The sequence below is a fragment of the Triticum aestivum genome, chromosome 2B, assembly GCF_018294505.1.
Source record: "Triticum aestivum cultivar Chinese Spring chromosome 2B, IWGSC CS RefSeq v2.1, whole genome shotgun sequence".
Classification (NCBI taxonomy): Eukaryota; Viridiplantae; Streptophyta; class Magnoliopsida; order Poales; family Poaceae; genus Triticum; species Triticum aestivum.
In genome coordinates, this window is record NC_057798.1 from 544,591,707 (window position 1) to 544,611,082 (window position 19,376).

The 19,376-nt window shown below is 45.6% G+C and overlaps 1 protein-coding gene across 2 annotated transcripts; it reads right to left on the bottom strand.

Moving 5' to 3' along the window:
- Positions 1-12,237: 12,237 nt before the first annotated feature.
- On the bottom strand, positions 12,238-14,175 carry LOC123045935 (60S ribosomal protein L23A). 2 transcript variants are annotated; one of them, XM_044469181.1, is made up of 4 exons: positions 14,057-14,175; positions 13,382-13,420; positions 12,579-12,939; positions 12,238-12,484 (listed from the first exon to the last, which is right to left on the bottom strand). In XM_044469181.1, exons 2-4 carry the CDS (start codon positions 13,392-13,394, stop codon positions 12,400-12,402), a joined length of 459 nt encoding a protein of 152 aa, XP_044325116.1. In that variant the 5' UTR covers positions 13,395-13,420; positions 14,057-14,175; the 3' UTR covers positions 12,238-12,399. The 2 variants fall into 2 exon arrangements, with proteins under 2 accessions (XP_044325116.1, XP_044325117.1); XM_044469182.1 differs by having other exon boundaries at positions 14,062-14,167.
- Positions 14,176-19,376: the final 5,201 nt, after the last annotated feature.

Genomic DNA, 19,376 nt, shown 5'->3' on the forward strand with positions numbered 1-19,376 from the left:
CACTAAGGCCCAATAAGGCCCATATACTTACCGGGGAGTTCCGGTAACCTCCCGGAACTCCGGTATAGTCCCAATCTCATCCGGAACCTTTCTGGTGTCCAAATATATCCGTCCAATATATCAATCTTTATGTCTCGACCATTTCGAGACTCCTCGTCATGTCCGTGATCACATCTAGGACTCCGAACAAACTTCGGTACATCAAAACTTATGAACTCATAATAAAACTGTCATCGTAACGTTAAGCGTGCGGACCCTACGGGTTCGAGAACTATGTAGACATGACCTAGAACTATTCTCGGTCAATAACCAATAGTGGAACCTGGATGTTCATATTGGTTCCTACATATTCTACGAAGATCTTTATCGGTCAAACCGCATAACAACATACGTTGTTCCCTTTGTCATCGGTATGTTACTTGCCCGAGATTCGATCGTCGGTATCCAATACCTAGTTCAATCCCGTTACTGGCAAGTCTCTTTACTCGTTCCGTAATACATCATTTCATAACTAACTCATTAGTTACAATGCTTGCAAGGCTTAGGTGATGAGTATTACCGAGAGGGCCCAGAGATACCTCTCTGACAATCGGAGTGACAAAACCTAATCTCGAATTATGCCAACTCAACATGTACCTTTGGAGACACCTGTAGAGCACCTTTATAATCACCCAGTTACGTTGTGACGTTTGGTAGCACACAAAGTGTTCCTCCGGTAAATGGGAGTTGCACAATCTCATAGTTGCAGGAACTTTGTATAAGTCATGAAGAAAGCAATAGCAACATACTAAACGATCAAGTGCTAAGCTAACGGAATGGGTCAAGTCAATCACATCATTCTCCTAATGATGTGATCCCATTAATCAAATGACAACACATGCCTATGGTTAGGAAACATAACCATCTTTGATCAATGAGCTAGTCAAGTAGAGGCATACTAGTGACACTATGTTTGTCTATGTATTCACACATGTATCATGTTTCCGGTTAATACAATTCTAGCATGAATAATAAACATTTATCATGATATGAGGAAATAAATAATAACTTTATTATTGCCTCTAGGGCATATTTCCTTCAGTCTCCCACTTGCACTAGAGTCAATAATCTAGATTATATAGTAATGATTCTAACACCCATGGAGTCTTGGTGCTGATCATGTTTTGCTCGTGAGAGAGGCTTAGTCAACGGGTCTGCAACATTCAGATCCGTATGTATCTTGCAAATCTCTATGTCTCCCACTTGGACTTGGTCCCGAATGGAATTGAAGCGTCTCTTGATGTGCTTGGTCCTCTTGTGAAATCTGGATTCCTTTGCCAAGGCAATTGCACCAGTATTGTCACAGAAGATCTTCATTGGTCCCGATGCACTAGGTACAACACCTAGATCGGAAATGAACTCCTTCATCCAGACTCCTTCATTTGCTGCTTCTGAAGCAGCTATGTACTCCGCTTCACATGTAGATCCTGCCACGACGCTTTGTTTAGAACTGCACCAACTTACAGCTCCACCGTTTAATAAAAATACGTATCCGGTTTGCGATTTAGAATCGTCCGGATCAGTGTCAAAGCTTGCATCGACGTAACCATTTACGACTAGCTCTTTGTCACCTCCATATACGAGAAACATATCCTTAGTCCTTTCAGGTATTTCAGGATGTTCTTGACCGCTGTCCAGTGACCCACTCCTGGATTACTTTGGTACCTCCCTGCCAAACTAATAGCAAGGCACACATCAGGTCTGGTACACAGCATTGCATACATGATAGAGCCTATGGCTGAAGCATAGGGAACTCCTTTCATTTTCTCTCTATCTTCTGCAGTGGTCGGGCATTGAGTCTGACTCAACTTTATACCTTGTAATACAGGCAAGAACCCTTTTTCGCCTGATCCATATTGAACCTTTTCAACACTTTATCAAGGTACGTGCTTTGTGAAAGTCCAATCAAGCGTCTTGATCTATCTCTATAGATCTTAATGCCCAATATGTAAGCAGCTTCACCGAGGTCTTTCATTGAAAAACTTTTATTCAAGTATCCTTTTATGCTATCCAGAAATTCTATATCATTTTCAATCAACAATATGTCATCCACATATAATATTAGAAATGCTACAGAGCTCCCACTCACTTTCTTGTAAATACAGGCTTCTCCAAAAGTTTGTATAAAACCATATGCTTTGATCACACTATCGAAGCGTTTATTCCAACTCCGAGAGGCTTGCACCAGACCATAGATTGATCGCTGGAGCTTGCACACTTTGTTAGCTCACTTAGGATCGACAAAACCCTCCGGCTACATCATATACAACTCTTCTTCCAGAAATCCATTCAGGAATGCAGTTTTGACATCCATCTGCCAAATTTCATAATCATAAAATGCGGCAATCGCTAACATGATTCGGACAGACTTAAGCATCGCTACGAGAGAGAAGTCTCATCGTAGTCAACCCCTTGAACTTGTCGAAAACCTTTCGCAACAAGTCGAGCTTTATAGACAGTTACATTACCGTAAGCGTCAGTCTTCTTCTTAAAGATCCATTTATTCTCAATGGCTTGTCGATCATCGGGCAAGTAAACCGAAGTCCATACTTTGTTCTCATACATGGATCCCATCTCAGATTTCATGGCCTCTAGCCATTTTGCGGAATCTGGGCTCATCATCGCTTCCTCATAGTTCGTAGGTTCATCATGGTCAAGTAACATGACTTCCAGAATAGGATTACCGTACCACTCTGGTGCAGATCTTACTCTGGTAGACCTACGAGGTTCAGTAGACACTTGATCTGAAGTTTCATGATCAATATCATTAGCTTCCTCACTAATTGGTGTATTTGTCACAGGAACTGACTTCTGTGATGAACTACTTTCCAATAAGGGAGCAGGTACAGTTACCTCATCAAGTTGTACTTTCCTCCCACTCACTTCTTTCGAGAGAAACTCTTTTTCTAGAAAGGATCCATTCTTAGCAACGAATGTCTTGCCTTTGGATCTGTGATAGAAGGTGTACACAACAGTCTCTTTTGGGTATCCTATGAAGACACATTTCTCCGATTTGGGTTCGAGCTTATCTGGTTGAAGTTTCTTCACATAAGCATCGCAGCCCCAAACTTTAAGAAACGACAACTTTGGTTTCTTGCCAAACCACAGTTCATAAAGCGTCGTCTCAACAGATTTTGATGGTGCCCTATTTAAAGTGAATGCAGCCGTCTCTAAAGCATAACCCCAAAACGATAGCGGTAAATCAGTAAGAGACATCATAGATCGCACCATATCTAGTAAAGTACGATTACAATGTTCGGACACACCATTTCTTTGTGGTGTTCCAGGTGGCGTGAGTTGCAAAACTATTCCGCATTGTTTCAAATGTAAACCAAACTCGTAACTCAAATATTCTCCTCCACGATCAGATCGTAGAAACTTTATTTTCTTGTTACGATGATTTTCCACTTCACTTTGAAATTCTTTGAACTTTTCAAATGTTTCAACTTGTGTTTCATTAAGTAGATATACCCATATCTGCTCAAATCATCTGTGAAGGTGAGAAAATAACGATATCCGCCACGAGCTTCAACATTCATCGGACCACATACATCTGTATGTATGATTTCCAACAAATCTGTTGCTCTCTCCATAGTACCGGAGAACGGTGTTTTAGTCATCTTGCCCATGAGGCACAGTTCGCAAGTACCAAGTGATTCATAATCAAGTGATTCCAAAAGTCCATCAGTATGGAGTTTATTCATGCGCTTTACACCGATATGACCTAAACGGCAGTGCCACAAATAAGTTGCACTATCATTATCAACTCTGCATCTTTTGGCTTCAACATTATGAATATGTGTATCACTACTATCGAGATTTAATAAAAATAGACCACTCTTCAAGGGTGCATGACCATAAAAGATATTAATCATATAAATAGAACAACCATTATTCTCTGATTTAAATGAATAACTGTCTCGCATCAAACAAGATCCAGATATAATGTTCATGCTCAACGCTAGCACCAAATAACAATTATTCAGGTCTAAAACTAATCCCGAAGGTAGATGTAGAGGTAGCGTGCCGACCGCGATCACATCGACTTTGAAACCGTTTCCCACGCGCATCGTCACCTCGTCCTTGGCCAGTGCTCGCTTATTCCGTAGTCCCTGTTTTGAGTTGCAAATATTAGCAACAGAACCAGTATCAAATACCCAGGTGCTACTACGAGCTCTAGTTAGGTACACATCAATAACATGTATATCACATATACCTTTGTTCATTTTGCCATCCTTCTTATCCGCCAAATACTTGGGGCAGTTCCGCTTCCAGTGACCAGTTTGCTTGTAGTAGAAGCACTCAGTTTCAGGCTTAGGTCCAGACTTGGGTTTCTTCTCTTGAGCAGCAACTTGCTTGTTGTTCTTCTTGAAGTTCCCCTTCTTCTTCCCTTTGCCCTTTTTCTTGAAACTAGTGGTCTTGTTGACCATCAACACTTGATGCTCCTTCTTGATTTCTACCTCCGCAGCCTTTAGCATTGCGAAGAGCTCGGGAATTGTCTTGTTCATCCCTTGCATATTATAGTTCATCATGAAGCTCTTGTAGCTTGGTGGCAGTGATTGGAGAATTCTGTCAATGACGCTATCATCCGGAAGATTAACTCCCAGTTGAATCAAGTGATTATTATACCCAGACATTTTGAGTATATGCTCACTGACAGAACTATTCTCCTCCATCTTGCAGCTGTAGAACTTATTGGAGACTTCATATCTCTCAATTCGGGCATTTGCTTGAAATATTAACTTCAACTCCTGGAACATCTCATATGCTCCATGACGTTCAAAACGTCGTAGAAGACCCGGTTCTAAGCCGTAAAGCATGGCACACTGAACTATAGAGTAGTCATCAGCTTTGCTCTGCCAGACGTTCACAACATCTGGTGTTGCTCCTGCAGCAGGCCTGGCACCCAGCGGTGCTTCTAGGACGTAATTCTTCTGTGCAGCAATGAGGATAATCCTCAAGTTACGGACCCAGTCCGTGTAATTGCTACCATCATCTTTCAACTTTGCTTTCTCAAGGAACGCATTAAAATTCAACGGAACAACAGCACGAACCATCTATCTACAACAAACATAGACAAGCAAAATACTATCAGGTAATAAGTTCATGATAAATTTAAGTTCAATTAATCATATTACTTAAGAACTCCCACTTAGATAGACATCTCTCTAGTCATCTAAGTGATCACGTGACCCAAATCAACTAGACCATAACCGATCATCACGTGAGATGGAGTAGTTTTCAATGGTGAACATCTCTATGTTGATCATATCTACTATATGATTCACGCTCGACATTTCGGTCTCCGTGTTCCGAGGCCATATCTGCATATGCTAGGCTTGTCAAGTTTAACCTGAGTATTCTGCGTGTGCAAAACTGGCTTGCACCTGTTGTAGATGGACGTAGAGCTTATCACACCCGATCATCACGTGGTGTCTGGGCACGACGAACTTTGGCAACGGTGCATACTCAGGGAGAACACTTCTTGATAATTTTAGTGAGAGATCATCTTAAAATGCTACCGTCAATCAAAGCAAAATAAGATGCATAAAGGATAAACATCACATGCAATCAATATAAGTGATATGATATGGCCATCATCATCTTGTGCTTGTGATCTCCATCTCCGAAGCACCGTCATGATCACCATCGTCAACGGCGCGACACCTTGATCTCCATCGTAGCATCGTTGTCGTTTACGCCATCTGTTGCTTCTATGACTATCGCTACCTCTTAGTGATAAAGTAAAGCAATTACAGGGCGTTTGCATTTCATACAATAAAGCGACAACCATATGGCTCCTGCCAGTTGCCGATAACTTCGGTTACAAAACATGATCATCTCATACAATAAAATATAGCATCACGTCTTGGCCATATCACATCACAACATGCCCTGCAAAAACAAGTTAGACGTCCTCTACTTTGTTGTTGCAAGTTTTACGTGGCTGCTACGGGCTTAGCAAAAACCATTCTTACCTACGCATCAAAACCACAACGATAGTTCGTCAAGTTAGTGCTGTTTTAACCTTCGCAAGGACCGGGCGTAGCCACACTCGGTTCAACTAAAGTTGGAGAAACTGACACCCGCTAGTCACCTGTGTGCAAAGCACGGCGGTAAAACCAGTCTCGCGTAAGCGTACGCGTAATGTCGGTCCGGGCCGCTTCATCCAACAATACCACCGAACCAAAGTATGACATGCTGGTAAGCAATATGACTTGTATCGCCCATAACTCACTTGTGTTCTACTCGTGCATATAACATCAACGCATAAAACCTAGGCTCTGATACCACTGTTGGGGAACGTAGTAATTTCAAAAAAATTCCTACGCGCACGCAAGATCATGGTGATGGCATAGCAACGAGAGGGGAGAGTGTTGTCCACGTACCCTCGTAGACCGTAAGCGGAAGCGTTAGCACAACGTGGTTGATGTAGTCGTACGTCTTCACGATCCGACCGATCCAAGCACTGAACGTACGGCACCTCCATGTTCAGCACACGTCTAGCTCGATGACGTTCCCCGGGCTCCAATCCAGCGAAGCGGCGGGGATTAGTTCTGTCAGCACGACGGCGTGGTGACGATGATGATGTTCTACCGGCACAAGGCTTCACCTAAACTCCGCGATGATATGACCGAGGTGAAATATGGTGGAGGGGGGCACCGCACACGGCTAAGGAACGATCCGTAGATCAACTTGTGTGTCTATGGGGTGCCCCCCTCCCCGTATATAAAGGGGGAGAGGAGGAGGGGGCCGGCCAAGGGGGGAGGCGCGCCCTAGGGGGGGCAATCCTACTCCAAGTAGGTTTGGCCCCCCTTTTCCTATTTAGGAGTAGGAGAGGGAAGGGAAGAAGGAAAGGGGGGCCAGCCCCCCTCCCAATTCGGATTGGGCTTGGGGGGGCGCGCCCCCTCCTTTGCTCCTTCTCCCTCCTTTCCACTAAGGCCCAATAAGGCCCATATACTTATCGGGGGGTTCCGGTAACCTCCCGAAACTCCGGTATAGTCCCAATCTCATCCGGAACCTTTCCGGTGTCCAAATATATCCGTCCAATATATCAATCTTTATGTCTCGACCATTTCGAGACTCCTAGTCATGTCCGTGATCACATTCGAGACTCCGAACAAACTTCGGTACATCAAAACTTATAAACTCATAATAAAACTGTCATCGTAACGTTAAGCGTGCGGACCCTACGGGTTCGAGAACTATGTAGACATGACCTAGAACTATTCTCGGTCAATAACCAATAGTGGAACCTGGATGTTCATATTGGTTCCTACATATTCTACGAAGATCTTTATCAGTCAAACCGCATAACAACATACGTTGTTCCCTTTGTCATCGGTATGTTACTTGCCCGAGATTCGATTGTCGGTATCCAATACCTAGTTCAATCTCGTTACCGGCAAGTCTCTTTACTCGTTCCGTCATACATCATTTCATAACTAACTCATTAGTTACAATGCTTGCAAGGCTTAGCTGATGAGTATTACCGAGAGGGCCCAGAGATACCTCTCCGACAATCGGAGTGACAAAACCTAATCTCGAACTATGCCAACTCAACATGTACCTTTGGAGACACCTGTAGAGCACCTTTATAATCACCCAGTTACGTTGTGACGTTTGGTAGCACACAAAGTGTTCCTCCGGTAAACGGGAGTTGCACAATCTCATAGTTGCAGGAACTTTGTATAAGTCATGAAGAAAGTAATAGCAACATACTAAACGATCAAGTGCTAAGCTAACAGAATGGGTCAAGTCAATCACATCATTCTCCTAATGATGTGATCCCATTAATCAAATGACAACACATGCCTATGGTTAGGAAACATAACCATCTTTGATCAATGAGCTAGTCAAGTAGAGGCATACTAGTGACACTATGTTTGTCTATGTATTCACACATGTATCATGTTTCCGGTTAATACAATTCTAGCATGAATAATAAACATTTATCATGATATGAGGAAATAAATAATAACTTTATTATTGCCTCTAGGGCATATTTCCTTCAGCATTGCCGATCTAGGCTTCGAATCTCTTAAGATACTTAATCAGAATGAACTCCCAATCAGAGTTGCGTAAATTGGTGTAGCTCACAGGCATCCCTAAGTACTTAATAGGGAAACTCCCAATATCACAATTAAACAATTCAGCATATTCTCTAACAACATTGTCATCTCCACCCACAGTAAGGATTTCACTTTTTTGAAAATTCACCTTGAGGCCAGACATCATTTCAAAAATATAAAGCAACAACTTCAGGTTGACCGCTTTTTCTATGTCATGTTCCAAGCAGATAATACTATCATCCGCATTCTGTAACACCGCGACCCCATCCTGAATCAGATCGGAAGCTAGTCCCATGATCAGTTTGTTTTTCTGGGCGTTTTTAATCATTTTGGTCAGGCACTCCACAACAAGGTTAAACAGGAATGGAGAGTGTGGGTCACCCTGCCGCACCCCCTTTGCACTCTAGAAGTAGGGGCCCACACAGTTGTTGAGCTTGATGCTGATTGTGCCATTATAAAGAATTTGTTTGACCCAACCGCACCAAGTTTCATTAAACCCACGCAGCTTATGACATTCCAGGAGAAAATCCTAGTTAACTTTGTCATATGATTTTTCAAAGTCAAGTTTAAGCACTATGCCCACTCTCTTTTTAACATGAGTATAGTTCAGAATTTCATGCAAAGAGAGCACCCCATCCGTAATGTTTCTACCCTTAACAAACGCATTCTGGGTAGGGCTGATCAACTTATTAGCGTACACCTCCACCCTACGGTCCATTACTTTTTGTAATGAGCTTATACGGGCATCTCAGGAGACAAATCGGCCTGAACTGTTGGATTTTGTCAGCTCCAGACACTTTGGGCAGTAAAGTGATCACCCCATAATTAAGACATTGAACATCAAGCGTCCCATTATGAAAGTGCCTAAAAAGGGACATGATATCATCCTTCACTATCTCCCAGCATATTTGATAGAATTCAACTGGTATATTGTCCGGCCCAGGTGCTCTATTGGTGGCCATGGAAAAGAGAGCATCTCTAACTTCAGTTTCAGTGAACTCCCGACACAGTTCTTTGTTATCATCCTCATTCAACTTTTCATCATCGGACCAAGTATTAGGGTCCAAATGAAATTGATTGCCTTGAGCTGGGCCGAAAAGTTATTTATAGAATTCAGTAGCATGGGCAATCAGGTTATCTATGCCCTCTGTCTCCACCTCACCAGCTTTAAGAGAATGTATAGTATTTTTGCGTTCACGCCCATTAGCAATTTTGTGAAAATAGTCAGTGTTTAGGTCGCCTTTAAGCAACCATCGCTCACGCAATTGTTGAAGCCAGTATATCTCTTCATTCACCAAAATCTCATGAAGCTCGAAGCATACATCAATTTTCCTACTATACGGCTCCGGAGTAAGGGGCCCATCCTCCTCTAGTTCTTCCAGCATGGCTAATTCCAGCCTAAGCTCCTCTTTCATTCTCTTATTGTGGCCAAACTTGTCCGAGCCCCACCCCTTAAAATAGGTTTTGAATCTCTTTAGCTTAATATTCAGGACATCAATGGGGTCTTTAGAGAAGACACCTCGAGCCCAGATTTTACTAACTAAAGGCAGGAAACGCTCATCCTTGATCCAGGAAAGATCAAAACGAAATTCGTGGGGTTTGGGAGCCTCTCGTCTCTCTTCCCCAGTAGTAAGCAGCAAGGGATTATGATCCGAAATCTCTCGAACCAACTTCCTAATAGAGACCAGGGGAAACAAGTCCTCCCACTCCTCAGATATCAAGACACGGTCTAACTTTTCCAAAGTAGGGTGTGCTTGATTGTTCGTCCAAGTATATTTGCCCCCACTAATATGAATCTCTCTAAGAGCCAAGGTGTTGATAATAGAATTAAACAGGTCTGTGGATTTATGGCTTGTCATCTTTTTATTTTTCTCACCGGGATGTCTGAGAATGTTAAAATCCCCGCCCACAATGTAAGGGATCTGCATGCTATTACACATAGTAGCAAGCTCAAGCAAAAAATCTTCCTTCTGTTCTTCATGTGCAGAGCCATAAACTACCAACAACCCCCAATTAGTTTTCTTCTTCTTGTCAAAGACCACCACTTGCAAGATGTACTTGCCTTTGTTAGAGGTGACCACCTCCAAAGTGTTTTGCCTAACTCCACACAGGATACTTCCAGACTTGCCCTCAGAAGGAACCCAGTTCCATTTGAACAAAGTTAAAGGGATCAATTCTCCTCAAACACTTAGGGGGAAAATCTTTTTTCATGGTCTCTTGCAGACCCTGGAAATCTAGGGAATGGTCACTAATAAGGTCAGAGAGGCAGGTGGCCATTCCTTTCTTACCCACCCCTCTGCAGTTCCAGATGAGCCCTCTCATCTAGAACGTTTTTTATTGAAATTTGGACTTAGTAGCCCCACCAGGAGGCGCGGCACGGCTACAACTCACCACCCCTGTATCCGAAACTTTTTTCTTGCTTCTAGTCACAGGTCTAGAAAGCTTGAGAGTAGATTTTTTAGGTGTTTTCCTTTTGAGTTTACGAGAGGTCACCTTATCATGGATGACCTCATCCTGGTCCAGCCAAGTGAGATTCACGGGGCCATCTTACCCATCCCATTAGTCACAAAAATGTCATCCTCACCGCTCTGATCTAAATTGATTGTGCTCTCTTTCTCTTCTAAATTCTTTCTAACATGCTTAAGCTAACCTTAATCATATGGATTGAAAGAAGGAAACTACTGTAGCTTCTCTAACTTTTCTTAATTTAGAGCATCCCGTTCCGGAGAAAACGTGAAGGACTGAGCAAACCTTACCGTGGAGAGAGAAAGCGCAAGGAAAAAAAAAGAAACAGCACGTCAATAAACAATGCCGCGTATCCGCGCGCGCGCCCGGGTCCGCAACCAAAAACCTTTAGAAAACAGAATCCTACGCCGACCATAACTCCTTTCCGCATCTCGCCAACTAGTTAATCGCCTGGACGATGCCACGAGCCCCTTCATCACGCGTAGCCAGCCACGCTATCGCAGACCACTCGAGGTCCCGGCGACGACGACGACGGGGAAAGCGCCCATGCCGGACCTGGCGACCCACCGCGACGGCGTCGCCTTCGCCTTCACGGCCTCCACCTGCCACGGCGCCGTCCGCCTGCGCGCGTCCGGGCGGCGCACGCTGGCCGCCGACCTCCACGAGCACCAGCTGTTCGTCCACCTCGTCCTCGACCGCGGCGGCCGCCGCGTCCTCATGGGCAACAAGGGCGGCAGCGCCGCCGAGTTCCTGGGCATGGAGCCGCGCAGGAGGGCCGAGGCCGTCGCGCGCATCGTGGCGAGGGCCCGATTGCCGCCGGAGTGCGCCGAGGCCGTGGAGCGGCTGTGCGTGGCCTCGGCGGCGTGCGGGCGGGAGAATGCGTGCGACGACGTGACGGTTGCCGTGGTCTGGAAGCCACGCGCCGGAGTGGGAACGGGGGACGCCGCCGGCGCAAATCTTCCGTCACATGCGTCGTCCTCCGCGTTGAGATTCTCTAATTTGACTTGGTTGCTCGGCTACAGCTAGGTCCAGCACGCTTGTGATACATCGCCGATTCTTAGTTTTATTTGGACGTGTAAAATTCCAATCATCAACCTGATAGTTAACCTGATAGTTTCAGATACCACAGCTTCAGCTACAGGCTACGGCACTCTGTCTCATCGTCCAAAGCAGCAAAGACCACAAACACACAACAAGCACAATCAGGAAATTATACAGGAGATATGACGAGGCGAAAGATGGTGAAGCAACCAACCAATATGGTAAGACCAAACGCAAAGCTCGATTTAGCAACACGGGTCACTTGGATCGTTGCATCAAATACATGAAAGTGTGCAGCGATATGCTAGGCAATGGAGCCACTGAGGCCCTTTGCTAAGTAAGGGTACAAAATTACAGCTGATAATTGCTGGGCCGTTAACTGTGCATAGGTATGCCTAACCATCAACATGCCATGTAATTTCAGATACCATATCGGTAGCTTCTGCTACTGATGCAACCAGTCAATCACAAAACGGCACACAGTCTCATCGCCCAAAGCAGCAAAGACTTCAACACAAACACACAACGAGCAAAACCGGGAAATTATACAGGAAATATGGTAAGTCAAAGGATGGTAAAGAAACCAACCGATATGGTAAGACCAAACGCAAAGCTCAAATTAGCATCAACAAGTCACTTCGATTGCATCAAATTCATGAAAGTGTGCGGCGATATGGTAGGCAATGGAGCCACCGAGCCCCTTTGCTAAGTAACAACTACAAAATTCCAATAACATAAGAAACCACGACACAAGCGCCTACTGCAGGACCCTCCCTCTGACTTATATGATGCCGATCTTGTTGGCCACATCAAGAGCATCGTAGTCTGGTGTCAGCTTCACGTACGCCTTCTTCTTGCCATCAGGCCTGCAAAATTGCAAGTTTGGTTGGTCACTTAGCTGCACGTCATAGCGGATCAAGCAAGCAGCACAGCAAACGAACATGTGAGCAGAATACCAACCTGATGAGGGTGTTAACCTTCTTGGCCTGAATGTCGTACATTTTCTTGACAGCGGCCTTAATCTTCTTCTTGTCGGCCTTCAGGTCGACGATGAAGACGAGTGTGTTGTTGTCCTCGATCTTCTTCATTGCAGACTCAGTGGTAAGCGGGTACTTGAGGATCTGATATTGATCGAGCTTGTTCCTCCCAGGGGTGCTGATCCTGGGGTACTTGGGGTCCCTGGCCTTGGACAGGGTCTTGGGGCGGTGAAATGTCACAGAAGTGCGGATCTTCTTTGCCGTCTTCTTGATTGACCCAGACTTCACAGCCTTGGCAACCTTGGCGGCCTGGGCCTTGGCATCGCCCTTCTTGGCAACAGCAACTGGTAACAGATGGAAACAATAATCAGCTAGTGGACTTAGCAGCAAGACATAGAGAATGACATGAGAGTAAGCTTCTGGATTCTAAAGGGACAATTCAGTCAAGCATGAGTTAAGTTTTTAACATGGCAAAGAGTAACAAGTTGCAGCATATCACTAAAACTTGCAGAGCATACTATTGGAGCACCCTTTAGTTTGCAAAAGATATTTTGCCATAAAAATTTGTCATTTATGTATGTCAAAGAACAAACATTTTACAAGAACCAAATACTGAAGACTGCATTCAATCATGTTGACTAATCCAATAGTGTGACCACAATACTGTGACATGTAAAGCAAGCTTTGAACTACACTTGACCCAAGTCTAAAGCACCTGACATGTTAGCATTAGCATTTGCAAGAAAAAGTATGGGGGCACATAGTTCTGCAACATTATGAGGTTACCTTTGGGAGCCATTTGAGCTTCTCAGGACAGCCCTTGAACTGCAAACACAGACGAGCAGTGATTTCAGATCGATATAACAAGAAACGATATAGGAAAATACAGCGAAAAATTAGAAAAGCAAGATATGTGTGTTCGCAGAGTAAACTACTCTAGTTTAGGAGCTAAAGCAACCCAGAGTGTCTTCTACCACAAGGGTAAATCGAAATCCAAACAACAACACTTCCCGAGCACAGTATTTCGACAGACCCTGTGACTGAAAACACATGCAACAACTATAAACGGAACAATAACTCATTCGTCATGAACTGGAAACAGGGGGAAGCCACAAACCCAAACAAGCATCTAATTTCACGCCCAAATCCACCCATGACCATCTCGCGCAAAACACAAACATCCCCTACACATCTGGACAACGAACGGATCGGCACGCTAACGAGGAATAGGACGGCCTACAGAACAAATCACTGCGGAAAACACAAGCTGCTGCCATGAACAACGACGCAGACACTACAGGAGATGCACGGGATTTCGCGCGCATGGGGTGGATCCGGCATCTCGTCAAGAACGAGGGAGCCGCGAGGCCTCAACGCCGGCTAACCGAGGCGAAGAAGAGAGGAGCATGAGCACGTCGCTGGGGGAGGGGTGGGATGGGGAGGTGGCGGCGGGCGGCTTACCTTACCTTCCTGGGGTGCGGGCGCGAGGCGATGCGAAGACGGCTGAGGAGGAACCCTAGCGGCCAAGCGTGCCAGGCCTTTATATCGTGGAGGGAATCGAGCAACTCCCTCGTCTAGGGTACAGACTGGGCTGGGCCTGATTGGGCTGTACAGAGCACCGCCAGGCCTTGACGCCGATAAGTTAGTTATCTCGCACGGTTTTTTTGAACTGAGTTTTTTTTAAATGCTATATATCTCGTTTTAAATTGTTTTGCGTTTATAAAACGAAAATTCACTTCGGCTCTCCGGCAATACCGCTCCTGCTGCCAAACATATTTTCTCATTTTTTTCGGTCTTACAGAAAAAAGCCCAAAAAAACACAAGTGTGGTGGTCTACATTTTTTTAACAGATAAAGTTTCATAAGATAATTCTAGCGCATGCGGCTTGTGAAGAAATAAGAAGTCTGGTCCTGTTTGTATAGATTTGAATTTGCTTTTCCAACCACTGCTTGTTTTCATTTTCCAACCCCAACCGATGTGCATGGTTTTTGGATGATTTTTTGTATTACTAGCAAACAAATAAACTATTTTCACCCATCAGGAGCACTAATACCCGAGAGCCAAAAGGCTACCGTAAGGATTTTTCTGGATTTTTTAGTTTTTTGCAAAAATAAAAAATGTTAACCAAACCCTGGAAAGTAAAAGAATTACATTGAAATCTTTAGGGGCACTAACTTCTTCTCGAACAGGCGGTTGGAGTGCCACCGCAAGCCGCTCCAATACCCGAGACAGATTAACACTGTTGATCGCGGTTAAGAAGTCGTCAAGGTTGTTGTTCTATCAGGAGCATTGCCTAGAGAGGAAGTTCTCACGGGCGGAAGAGCCACATGTCTACCCACACGCCACGTGCCGACACCTGAGGGCTCTCCAGATGTGATGGAGATTAGGTTGGAGGACCCAACATCAAGGGAAGTCATTGTCGTCATGCCGACAGACTCTACAAAACCCTAAACTCATTGTCCCAAACAGAGCACGCCAATAGACTCTACAAACCCTAAACTCATCGTACCAAACACACGACATGAATCTACGGCTCGTGAGTCGTCGATGTGCCATTTCTGGCGCATGCTAGTATTAACTTATGTTGTGACCGAATTCTGGGTCTCACTTGCTAGTGGCGTGGATCATACAATAAGAGATTATTTGTCGCATCTCGTAACTTAGGTTATGCCCCCATTTTTGGGTCTCACTTACTAGTGACATGGAGTTTAGATGGCACACCACTACTAACGTGTTATTGGTGGTGTATGGAATATTACCCACGCCAACGAAATTTTGAAAAAAAAATACCGGTAGCCTGGATTAAAAGTGGCGAGCCACTAATTGGGATGATGTGTAACCATTTTTACACTAGTGAAATCTTCACCCCGACAGCTAAATCATCCAACCAATGTGGCTTTCTTTCCCCGCTATTTAATTATCATGTTCTTTTCACTTTCATTCATGCCTACACTTTCATCTCGCATGTTTCTACTATTTAAACAACAAATTCCACATCTTTTCGTCACCTTTTTCTCCTCCACCACCACTCACGTTTCACAAAGTTGTCAATTCTCTTCTTTTTTCGAAAAGACTAAAGGTTGTGTAGTAAGTAGCACAACCCCTTACAAAAACATAATTATGTAAGTCGAAAATACATCCAAAATAATTGGCGGTGCCGAAGACTTCTTCCTCCTGCATCCACCGGCGGTGTGTCGTGTGTTGGGAAACGTAGTAGAAAACAAAAAAAAAATCACGCCTACGATCACCCAAGATCAACATGAAGATGCATAATGGGTTGGGATCACGATTTTTACCGTCACCGAGTTGCAGCGGAAGAAGAACGTGTCAGTGTAGATTGTACTTGGAGTCCCTCGAACCGTCCACGAACGATCCCTCAAACCGAAGATCAAAAACACGACCTCTCTACTTGGTTGCAAGCGAGCAGCCTTGACGATCCGGTAGCGCTTCGCCGTCCAGAGCTAATCGTCACCGGTGAATTATAGGGAGGAGACTAGAACCACACTGGGCTTCTAATTATAAGGACAAGAGGATTAGCTTAGCTCTAATTAGTTAACTAGGACCAACTAGAACTAGCTAGAAGAACTAGAGGAGGCTTCAAAACTTGTATGTCCAATAGAGCAAAAATGCCTAGCATATATAGGTTGGAGGAGGACAAGAGGGCAACCCCCCCGGGGCACCGGCCAAGAGGGAGGCCACCCCCCTAGTCCAATGCCCCCCCCCCACACACACACAAGGAAAGGGGACGCCAATTCCTTAATGGCTCTTATGGCCCATAACTCCTTCCACCTATTGGCCTTTTAAGGCCCGTTGATATTTAAATTAAATATAAAATGTACTAAACACCTCTAGAACATTATATATATGTACTTTAACATATCCAAAAACATTTTACACCTATATATAATATATCGGTATTAGCCGATATTCACCGAAACCCTTCCGGTGACCCCGAAACGCTCCCGGGTTCTCTCGAAACTATTCCGAATATTCATGAAATAATTCCACAAATATATTCTCATGACTCCCCTCCTACTAACACTTATCAAATCATGATTGTATTAAGCTTGTGAACACGTAGGTTCGGTAACCCATGGACATGAACGAAACCGTTCGTTCAATGACAAGCAGCGGGACCGTGGACGCCCATATCGGCCCCTATGAGTACAAGAATGATATTCGAGTGAACCTTTGGTTATCATGTGCAGTTCCCTTTGCTTCGCGGTACTTCATAAAACCTGGGATGCGTCGATATCCTCCCGAGTCATCACTATGCTCATTATACCAAAATTCTCGTTACCGGTTATGTTCTTCTTTCTCGTTATTGTGTTCCGGCATCCCCGTGACTCAGTAATGTGTGTCTGGCCAGACGATGATTAATGTCATCACACCGAGAGGGACCTAATAATATCCCTCCATCGTCGGAGGAGGAAATCCTACTCTTGAGCTATCCAACAACTTGTCAAACTTTTCGATTGTCGGTGTAAAATCCGGCGGACCTCGGGGTAGGGAGTCCCGAGCTATGGATCTCGGATCGATGGTAGCAGGAATAAGAGAGACGACGCTTACCCAGATTCCGACCCTCTTGGTGGAGGTAAAACCCTACGTCCTGCTCTTGTTTATATTGATGGAGATGTATCGAGTACAAGCTTGATCAACCTCAAGATCGAAAGTTATGTTCTAACCCTAGAGCTAGGTGAATGTAACTGTGATTCGGTCCCCCTTACGGGCTAAACCCTCTGGCTTATATACATGCTAGGTCTTGGGGATATAGCCCGATGATGAGACCCGCCCTAACTGGGCTGAGTTAGGCTATTGGCGATTCATGAAGAGGGCCTTAAATAGGGCTAGGAGATCAAGACGTAACCCGGAGGGTGACTTACGAGATGAGCCACCGGAGGCCCAAGCCCAGAAGATGGTGTGAGACCCGACGTGGTAAGCCGCTCGACGGCGACTTGCCTAGCAAGGCAAGGCAACTTAGAACCAAAATCGGTTACGTTGTGTAATCCGACCTGGACTCTTGTAAGCCCAGGGCCTCGATCTATGTATATAAAGGTGAGAACCTGTAGCAGGTCAACTCAAGAAACAATTGATCCATAGCTAGGTCAAGCAATTCCGCTCCCTTGTAATCGATACTCAATCAATACAACTCAAAGTAGGACGTAGCTTTTACCTCGATCGTGAGGGGTCGAACCTGGGTAAACTCGCTTCTCTCGTCCCGCTCAACCCCTTCAAGCTAACCTACGTTGCGATGGCTCCACACCTAAGTCCTTTCACAAGCGCATCTGCCATGACAAACCCACGACAGTTGGCGCCCACCGTGGCACCAGCGCACGGTGGTTTCAAGTTCTTGAAGGGCACTTTCCCAGGGATCAAGGGATACGCAATTGGCAGGATGACTAAGAGTCGCCGCGGCAAGCTCTACATCGACGACGCTGGCTGGGGCCCGGAGGCCGACTCAATCGAGTACGGGTACCGGGTCCCCTTCGGCAGAATTCACGTCTTCATCGGTAAGATCGGCGAATCTGAGCCTGAGCCGGACATCTCCACCAACCTCATCGAGTCGGCACAGCATGTGCAACCCGGGCGGAAGCATGTTTTCGTTGGTTTCACGCAAGGCATGGAGCTTGTGGAAGGTTCCAAATCCGGAGGAGAGACTGCCATCTGTGATGAATCCTCGACCAGAGAGACGGAATCAATCTACCAGCTTCAAGACGGCGGGCTTGGGGGCTATTTTGATGGCAACAGTATTGCGGACCCCTATGAGCCGTCGTACAGGGCTGCGATCTTCATGGCTGGCATAGGGATGACTCTTAATTCGTCAACAATTGTAGTTATGACATCTAGTACGGCAGCGGCAGCAGCAGGGGCTGGCGACTCAGCTACGCCCCGGCTCAGGTCCTGTTAGATCTCTCGGGCACCTTGACAACTTTGCTAGCAACAAAGGTTACTGCGGCGAATCAAGTGGAGCCTAATGTGGAGATTGCAAAGGTGCGAGATCAGATAGCTAAAGCCCAGGAGGATCTTAACACAGAGAATGTCACGATGGCAACGGAGCGGGCCCAGATGGATGCCGAGTCGCAACGGCTAAGGGTGGAAGCTTTTCGTTTAAGTTTGGATCAGGATGCCTCCCAACGATGTTCTTTGTAGGCGACATCAAACCCACCTGCCTTTGCAGTATGAGGCGCAAAACCTTTTAAACATGTCTGGGGCGTGGCCAAGTAACCCGCCAGGTACGACCCGGGCTACGGAAGCGTCAGGGAGCGGGGCAGCGGCTCAGCCTCGATTGCTAAACCCGTCCCATAGGGATCAGACTCCGCCTCAGCAGTTTTTGACACCACCTGGTCACTATTCTAACCTGGTGGACAACATGTTAGTGGCAGCAACCCGGCTGGCATCGATTCCAATCGAGGGTGAATCGCCGGTTGTGATGGAGACCCAGAACGCGGTTAAACTCCTTCGAACAGCTATGGCTCAGCAGGTGGATTACTCGTATAGCCATGATCGTGTTCATTCGACCCCCCGCCAAAGTCAAAGTTACAACCGGTGTTGAGTCGCCGGCAGTGTCCAGCAGCGAGCGATGTCGTAACCCGCCCCGCGATGATAACTTGTTGGTTAATGCTCAGGCGATCGTAGATAAAGCCAGAGCTTGTCGTGAGGCGGCGGTTGCTCAACAGGGGGCTTACCAACAGCCTCCGATGACCCCTTCAGCCTCGATGGGAGCTGGGACAATTTCTAGGATGATTGGAGTGTCGTGCTTAGTACCAGCTCTGCGTAATGA